This window comes from Myotis nattereri (assembly GCF_964212035.1).
Source record: "Myotis nattereri genome assembly, chromosome: 2".
NCBI classification, from domain to species: domain Eukaryota; kingdom Metazoa; phylum Chordata; class Mammalia; order Chiroptera; family Vespertilionidae; genus Myotis; species Myotis nattereri.
Window position 1 is genome coordinate 161,663,435 of NC_138076.1, and position 9,511 is coordinate 161,672,945.

Consider the following 9,511-nt stretch of genomic DNA (forward strand, 5'->3'; position numbering starts at 1 on the left):
AAGATTCGAATAACAAGTACTAGTTTAGCTTATTGAGCAACTGCAACTTATCAAGTATCGACAATTTATCATGTACTTGTATGTTATCATGTGACGGTAATCGAAAAATAATGAAAACTGTTATTTCAATACAGAGCCTAACTGGTCATATAAGAAATTTACTCAATTCAATAATAAGAGTCTAAAATTTCCCCAAGCAGTCAAAATGACTGCTTTTGGGCAATATAGGTATAACACACATATATATATACCGGAAATGAAGGAGGGGAGGTAACTACAATTATTAATAAACGCATTTTTATGTTGTACAAAAAGTCACAAAATTCTAAGACATTGTGTCCTTATATACATAATTGTTTTTCTAATTGAAATTAAAAAGCAGTCAAAATGACTTCCTTGGGCAATCTAGTGTTAAAAGTCACAAACATCCTCTAAGGTAAACAACTTATAGAGGGCAGACATTTAAATGCATATTAAGTAAAGTATTTTAGAATAGCTCAGTGATGAATTATCTGTTATATGTCAATCAGGATGAGTTCGCTTAACTCATCCTGATTGACATATAACAGAATCAATATTAATCAGAATAGTAAGAGAAACTCAGGTTTTATTTTTATTAGTTTGGCTCAAATTATGCATACATATTTTATTCTCATTTCCTTGCTCTTAAAATTTCTAAAAGTTTGATAATGTTTTAGGATTATTAAATCTACTTTATCAAAATGGATATAAAACAAAATTATGATGAAGAAATATAATAAATTGTTTGAGTAACCATTTTCCCTGAAATCATATTCATGACCTAAATATATATTAAGATCCTGTTCATTCTACAAATGCTACATAAATTTATATAATTGTCTACTGAATTATATACTATATGTGGTTTTCTTCCTGCCTGTTTCATTTTATTTCTTTGCTATTTTTCAAATATTTCTTATGAATAACTAGTTTTTATAAAATGTACTGTAAAATAACAATCATATATTTAATTAACAAACATTTTCAAAGATGAGCATCAACACTATTGCAAATCTTTTTCCTTTTCATTATTTTAAATAGAATGGGCACCAATAAATCAGTAGTATTACAGAAAATATAAATAAATATTAGTTTTAAATAAGTTACCAATGATCACAAATAAAGTACAGTAACAAACTTTGCATTGCATGCTACATAAAACATAATTCAAATTAAATAATATTTCATAGTCTTGACTAATTAGAATTGAAAGATAGAAAAAGACAGATTAAAAATTTAGCTCAATTTAATTTACATATCCAGAGAAAAAGAAAATGAGATCAGAAAAAAATATCTCTATTGAAGCAAATAAAGAAAATTAATGAAGAAAAACGATTTCTGTGAAAATAAAGCTTCAAAGAGATAAAGGTAAACATCCTAGAAAAGAACGGGAAAAGAATGAGAACCTATGCCCTGGAAGATACTATTAGATATACTGTTATTATTAAGTGTTCTTTTGTTCATTTCTTTTATATAGACAGTGCAATAGGACATTCATTTCTTGGTGAAAAAAATAACCCTGTGGACCATAATCATGAAGCCTTTTTTCACCTGTTGGTTCCGTAAAGTGTAGATAAAAGGGTTCAAAAGTGGCGCAACTGAAGTATTGAGCACAGAAATTCCCTTGGAAAAAGATACCTTTTGTTTGACTGATGGATTAACATACATGAAAATACAGCTGCCATAAGAAAGGGATATCACAATCATGTGAGAAGAACATGTCGAAAACGCTTTTTTCCTCTGACTAGTTGAAGGGAATTTTAAAATGGTCAAAGCAATATAGGTGTATGATATTATCACCATTATCAACGTGATCACAAGTGTCACCAATGCAGAGATGAATCCCATCAACTCAATAATCCATGTGTCTGTGCAGGAGATCTGCATAAGAGGAGTAGAGTCACAGTAGAAATGCTCAATAGTATTGGAGGCACAGAAGTCAAGGTCCAGGCTCAAGATGAGTGGTGGAAAGATGACAAAAAAACCAGCCAGCCAACAACTGAGGACCAGCTGTGCGCAGACTTTGTGGTTCATGATGACGGTGTAATGCAGGGGCCTACAGATGGCAACATAGCGGTCATAGGACATAGCGGCCAGCAAGTAAAATTCAGATGCCCCAAAAAGGAAGGCAAAAAACACCTGAGTGAAACAACAGTTATAGGAAATGGTTTTGTCCCCTGTAGCCACAGTAAGCAAAAATTTAGGAATGCATGTACTGGTATAGGAAATTTCCAAAAAGGAAAAGTTCCGAAGGAAAAAATACATGGGGGTCTTGAGGTGAATATCCAGCAGGGTGAGTGTGATGATGATCAGGTTGCCAGTGATGCTTAGCATGTAAATGAGAAGCAGGAAGATGAATAACACCACTTTCCATTGTGGGTCATCAGTCAAACCTGCTAGGATAAACACTGTCACTCTCGTATGGTTTCCCATTGCTATACTTGCTATGTCTGAATAGAAAAAAAAGAAGAAAATGTTGATCCCAATGGAAAAAATAACCATGATAATTAATGTTGAAAGTAAAGTTAGCAAAGTGATGTTTCAGATAGAAAAATACATTGCTCTTTTATGTTTTAAATATGGGTTTTTTGACAGGAAAAAATAGTTAAAAATGTAGTTGGAAATTGTACTAGTGAATAACCTATATAGCAATAGTAATTATTGATTGTTGTTATGTGGGTAAGTTAGTGGGATCAGAGAGATTTTCAAAGCATAGGAAAATGTGTTTTTTTTTTCTCTTGTTAATATTCAAGAGTCAGGGAGGCTTGCCATTTCCTGTCTGAATAAAGAAGTTTTCATCCTAGAAACAAAATGATGTCACTACAAGCTCATAATTTACCCCCCCCCCAACACACACACGTACCCCAATCCTAGCTATCATCAATAAACAAGGCTAGTATACATTTCCTATTTTACTCAACTGAGCAAATTCAAATGCCTGATTCTTATCTCATTTATTTTCATTGTTAATGAGATCCAATTCCAGGTAAGTGATTAGGAGGTATTGGGGGGGGCGGGGGGGGAATCTGTTCTGAATGAAATTTCCATCTCTATTGTAACCTAGCACTTACCAATTAGTACCTTGCACATAATCAGCAAGCACAGTCTGATAATGTCAGTCTGTGTAAGAAAAAACTGCAGTTTTGTGAGAATAAGGAATATAAAAGCTGAGAGAAATAGCCCAGGCTGGGTAGGTTAATTGGTTAGAGTGTTATCTTAATACACCAAGGTTAAGGGTTCAGTCCCCAGTCAGGGCACATAGAAGAATTAACCAAGGAATGCATAAGTAAGTGGAACAACAAGTAGATGATTCTTTCTCTCAAAACAATTTTTAAAAATTTCATTAAAAAAAGAAGCAGAGAGAAGTGTATAAATATGGATTCTTGAAATCATATGAGATGAAAGGAGTAAAGAGAAAGATAAGGACAAAGATAAAGCTTTATGGAAACGTAGAACAGTAAGAAGGTATTTGAGAGATAGGATAGTGAATTTGAGAGGAAAAGTAAAAAGAAGATTGAAAATATGTAAATTAGTAAGAAGAAATTGTAAAGAGGAACTAGTTACCAATGCAACTTCTCTCCATCTGCTTGCCTTTCTTATATTTACCTTTTTGTTCTCCGTCTTAAATACAGACTGAAACATAAACAGTTTTGATATCACCATAGCCTAAAAGAGAAGAGAATTATTTGGAAAATTTCAAACACATAATAAATCACAGAACAGTGTGACACAAATTTTAAGAGGTATATATTTTCTTATCATAAGAATATTCAAATGTTTGCAAACACACAGTTAAAGAAATACCTATAGATAGCTAGTCTCAACATGAGGCATATATTTAGTGAGACAGATTGTTCAGATTTGCACAGCTAGTAAGTTGGACATCAGCATTAAGATTTCCAAAGTTGTCTCCTTAAAACTACAGCATTTTGTATCACTTACTATGGGCCAGAAAACAGCTTATTTCTTTAAAATAAAATGTTTAACAATATCTCTTAGGAAAATTTCTTTCCTCAGTATCCTCATCCTCTAACACATAAAATGATTAAGGTCTTGTGATAAAATAATGTTTTCTGTTTGAGTATATAAAAATTATTATTTCTAGCTTATTTAAAACATGTATTAACATTAAAAAGGCATATATAAAAATAAACTTTTAATGACAAGTAAATGTTGGTTCCAATAATATCTAGATGAGTTCACAGGAGAAAAGTTGGATTTAAAGTTAGGTCTTAGAATAGAAAAACATGAGAGAAAGTATTCATTCCTTAGAGAGGAAACAGCCTGAACACAGATAAAGTGAAGAGTGATTTCATTAAAGGAAATTATTAGAGTTTTATTATCAAAATCTTGTATGTTGAATATATAGACATTTATGAATGAAAAGAAACTAGTCTTTCTTCCTGGACATTACTTCCACATTCAGATATTTGTGAAGCTGCCTGTTACAAAATTTTCCGCATTTACACAACTTACCATAATGGCAACACTATAGAAAAGTTATATTTAAATTACCCAAATAAGAATTTTATCACGCCAAATCATTTCATGTCCAACTTCAAAAATTGTGCTCACCAACTATCTCCCAACACACACTGTAACATAAACAACAACAAAGTTGACAAAATGAAACCTTTAAAAGTCAGGCCTATGAATGCAGGTATATTTCTTTGTATTAGATACTGTCAATATTAGATAGATTTCAAAAAGAAAAAGGGATTCAATACTAAATGTTCATTATATTTCATTTGTCTTCTTCATTATTTTTTCTATGTTAAAATTTAAAAGGTTGGTGAAATAAAGTTAAAGGTGAAAATAGAACAAATGTGAGATAAAATATATCTAACAGGAAACATTGTCGTTACTTTTGAGAAATATTGTTTTCATTTTTTCGAGTCTACCAAAAACACTTAAACACTCAAACACCTTGTAAAATAAGATAGACCCCCAGACAAAGAAGTCTCTGTTTCAATATTTAGATCTCTTACCATCAGCTGAATAGAACACACCAATGTTCCATTTTTTAAATGCATTTCACTCTATTCTAAAATCTATGATTGTTTTTTAGCCCCGACTTTGGAAAGAGTTTGATTAACTATTTTATTACAGATTTTTAGGCAGTGAATTAAATTTTCCCATCATGTGTTTAATATTCTAAGTATTACTGATTAATCAACATTTGATCCCAGGTAGTATTTAGGCTTTCTGTGCTCTAAAGGAAAATTATCTAGATTACAAAGAATTCTCATGTGGATATGGGAGTCTTTAACACTATTTCCCAAAGCAAACCAATTTATATGTTGTCATAGAAGTGTTCTCCCCAGGCGCTAAATTACTTCTAAAGTATAAATATATATTTTTAAAAATTAATGTGTATTATGTCTCCAGAGAATTCAGTATACATTTTCCTAATATATGTGTGACCTACCACACATTTGTGTCTTAAAATCCCAGATAAAGATTTTAAAGAAAAAGTTAAATTTATGTTAGTTAATAATTAAGTGCGTGAATATGAGATGGACAATTTAGCTTGGCAGAAAATATTGTGCCTCAAGCTAAGTACACCATACTAATAAAAGAGAAACATGCAAATTAACCATCACTCCACCACTCCGCTACAACCACAAACCATGCACACCAGCCAATCATGAGTGAGTATGCAAATTAACCCAACTAATATGGCAGTGACCACGGAGCTGGAGTGAGAAGGAGGCTTGGGTTGCCCCTGGCAATGGAGGATGCCAAGCTTCCCGCCTGCCCTGGCCAGCCCTGGGCTCTGCTCAAGGCTACAAAGTTTCAATTATAGAAGATAAATAAACCCCAGATACCTGCTTCCAGCCCTTCCTGGCCTCCAGTCAAGGAGGTGCTGACAAAACAAAAAGAAAGAAAAAAGTAGAGGCTGGAGCTTGGGTCACAGGGGGAGGAGGGTGGCCAGCCTGAAAATGGCCATCAGCCCCTCACCCAGACTGGCCAGGCACCCCAGCTGGACCCCCCCACCCTGAAGGCGTGTGTGGCCAGACTGAAAATGGCCCTCAGCCCGTCACCCAGGCTGGCCAGGCACCCCAGCGGGACCCCCACCCGGATCCTGGACACCCTTCAGGGCAAACCAGCCAGCCCCCACCCATGCACCAGGCCTCTATCTAAACTAATAAAAGGGTAATATGCTAATTAGACTGGGAGACCTTCCAGGAGACCTTCCTGATGTTCTTCTGGACAAAGCCATGGTGGCACGGCCGAGGTATAGGCGGTTAGAGGCCAAGAGGGGAGGGCAGTTGTGGGTGATCAGGCTCTTGGGGGAGGGGCCATTGGGGGTAAGCAGATCAGCAGGGGGCGCAGTTGGGGGCAAGGGCACTGGCACGGGGGACGGGGGGCAGTTGGGGGTGATCAGGCTGGCGGGGGAGCATTTGGGGGCAAGCAGACCAGTGGAGGGGGACAGTTAGGGGTGATCAGGCCGGCAGGCAGAGTGGTTAGGGGCAATCAGGCAGACAGGCAGGCAGGTGAGTGGTTAGGAGCCAGCAGTCCCGGATTGTGAGAGGGATGTCTGACTGTGGGTTTAGGCCCGATCCCTGTAAACCAGTAGTAGGACATCCTTCCAGTGTTCCCAGATTGGAGAGGGTGCAGACCTGGCTAAGGGACACCCCCGCCCCCATGCACGAACTTTGTGCACCAGGCCACTGGTCCTAATATATAAAAACCCAGGGTCCTTAACAATTGAATGGACAACAGGTCCATCCCCTGGCCCTCAGGATCCATTGATCAGGGGATGGCTAATGGGGAAACCTGGGTTCCTCAGGCTTCAATCAATCCGTGACAGCAGCAACTGGCGAGCAGCTGGAAGACCGGCCTTTTGGTCTCTCCTCCTGGTCCTCAGACTCCAATCAATCGGTGGCGGAAGTGGGGTGGAACTGGGGACTGGCTTCCTTAGTAGTCCTATAGGTTCCATCTCCAGAGGACAGGACAGGTACCAATGGACCAGTGCCTCCAGCACGATCCCGACAGTGCTGCCGGCCTCCTGGAACTGGACCTCGAGCAGTGAGGCCACTTCCCCTCCCTTGGACTGGCTCCCTTAGTAGTCCTGCAGGTTGAATCTAAAGAGGACAGGCCAGGCACCAATGGACCAGCACTGCAGGCTTCCTGGAACTTGGCCTCAGGCACTGCGGCCACTTCCCCTCCCTAGATGCTCCACAAGGATGAAAGGATACTGCCAGCAGTGCCAGGGGCGACCAGCGGTGACTGACTGCTCTCCCTGTGCTTCCTCCAGGCCACTTGAGCTGGCCCCTGCCCGCCCCACTCCAGATGAAGTGTGATCACTGCAAATGGAAGGAATGTAGTAAAAAAACAAAACAAACAAACAAACAAAACGATGACCAAGAGAATGCCGCAGTCAACATCCGGAGTCGGGCTCAGGAGAACAAAGAGAAGGGAGAATTCCATAAGTTGGCTGATGCCAAGATATTTCTGAGTGACTGCCTGGCATGTGACAGTTGTGTGACCGCAGAGGAAGGAGTCCAAGTTTCTCAGCAGAACACCAAGGACTTCTTCCGGGTTCTGAACCTTAATAAGAAATGTGACACCTCACAGCACAAGGTGCTGGCAGTGTCCGTGTGTCCTCAGTCTCTGCCTTATTTTGCTGCGAAATTCAGCCTCAGTGTCACTGATGAATCCAGAAGGCTCTGCGGCTTCCTCAAAAGCCATGGGGCGCACTGTCTTTGACATGAAGATAGCTGCGGACTTCAGCATCCTGGAGAGTCAGAAAGAATCTGTGCGTCGGTACTGCCAGCACCGTGAGGAAGAGCCCCAGCTGCCCATGCTGACCTCCGCCTGCCCCGGCTGGGACCGATATGTAGATCGTGCCTTGGGTCTCCCCATCACCCCCACCTCTGCATGGCCAAGTCTCCCAAGCAGATCATCGACTCTCTGTTGAAGCATTACTTTGCCAGATGGCAGAACCTGTCCCCAGACAAGATTTTCCATGTCATTGTGGCCCCTTGTTGTGACAAGAAACTGGAGGCCCTTTCAGAAGATGTTCCCACAGCTTTGCATAGTCCCTAGGGTGCTAACTGGGTGTTAACCTCGGGTGAAATTGTCCAGATAATGGAGCAAAGTGACGTCCCCTCCAATGACGCCGCCATGGACACTCTGTTTGGAGACATGAAGGAGAAGGACGTGAGGCTCCACGAGGGTGCCAGCTCCAACAGGTACCTGGCACACATCTTCATGTCCAAGGAGCTGTTCAACAAGGACGTGGGGGTGCTCACCTACCACACCCTGAGGAACAAAGACTTCCAGGAGGTCACCCTTGAAAGGGACGGAGAGGTTCTGCTATGCTTTGAGACTGATTACGGCTTTCGGAACACCCAGAAGTGGTCCTGAAGCTGTAGAGGGGCAAGTTCCCCTGCCACTTCATTGAGGTCCTGGCCTGCAGCGGGGAGGCCTAAGCAGCAGGGGCCAGGCCCAGACGGACGATGGCTGTGCAGAGGGCACTGCTGCAGCAGATGGAAAGCATCTACACTGCCATCCCGGTGTGGCCCCCGGAGACCAGTGCCCATGTGCAGGAGCTGTACCAGGAGTGGCTGGGGTGATGGGGGGCGACTCCCCCTGGGCCCAGGCAGCCCTGCACACTGCCGTGCAGGGCCCAGGGCAGCCTGCCAGGACATCAAGTGGTAAAGGTCCCTCAAACGCCCGGCCTGCAGGCCGCCCGAAGAGGGTTGTCAGACACTAAGGGTTGTCAGATGCTAAGAAAAGACTTAGCATCTCTGTCATCACTTTGGTTTTCAGAATTCCCTGCTCCCCATCTGTCGGCTCCCTCTCTCTGAGGGGTGCTGTTGTCGTCACATGGGTAAACTGGAATATTGTATCTTGAGAGGTTTGCCCGAATGTACGTATCCTTTTATCCGACAATGAAAAAATCCCAAAGAACAAGAATGGAGACAGACTACTGTCCTGTAGGCTTAAAAAAAACAAAACCCTGGAAGTGTCCTGCGAAGAGCTGAGACTTGGTTCTGCCCACGCACCTCAGAGAGATTAGATGAGGAAATGGTCCAGTTTGGCCCTGATTTTACCCACTTATTTTACTCTTGAAGGTGTCTTTGCCACAATGTGAATAAACTGCCACCTTTTGGAATGGGGCTCATACGAAAATGCATTCCCAACTTTTCTTGAAACAGATCTATGTTCCACAGTTGTGGCCACTGTCCTGAGATCAGGTCCTGTCGCTGGGAATCAGGGGGCACTGGAGTGGAGGCCCCCACCGTGCCCTTTTACATTCAGGGATTGAGCTGAACTCACTTTGGGGGAAGCCTGGCAAGGGTGACAGGTGTCACAGATGGAAGGATGGAGAATGGAGAGGAGGACACCCTGCTCAGTCCCTCCCTCGATGGGGTCAGGCAGATGAAGGCCGGCCAGCCCAACCCAAAATTGGGTGAGACAGCATCCTCTGTGTCCACCTCTCACTCACTCCGTGGGCCTGACCACTCCCCTCAGCTCTGGA

General features: G+C 41.3%; 1 protein-coding gene and 1 pseudogene across 2 annotated transcripts; one reads left to right on the plus strand and one right to left on the minus strand.

Moving 5' to 3' along the window:
* Positions 1-1,515: 1,515 nt before the first annotated feature.
* On the minus strand, positions 1,516-2,454 carry LOC308513083 (olfactory receptor 6C74-like; the record flags this gene model as incomplete). Its single annotated transcript, XM_081082880.1, has 1 exon — positions 1,516-2,454. The coding sequence occupies one exon, from the start codon at positions 2,452-2,454 to the stop codon at positions 1,516-1,518; it is 939 nt and encodes a 312-aa protein (XP_080939006.1).
* Positions 2,455-7,317: 4,863 nt separating this feature from the next.
* LOC308513917 (nuclear prelamin A recognition factor-like) lies at positions 7,318-8,603 on the plus strand (annotated as a pseudogene). The gene has a single exon. The product of its transcript is annotated as a nuclear prelamin A recognition factor-like (transcript).
* Positions 8,604-9,511: the final 908 nt, after the last annotated feature.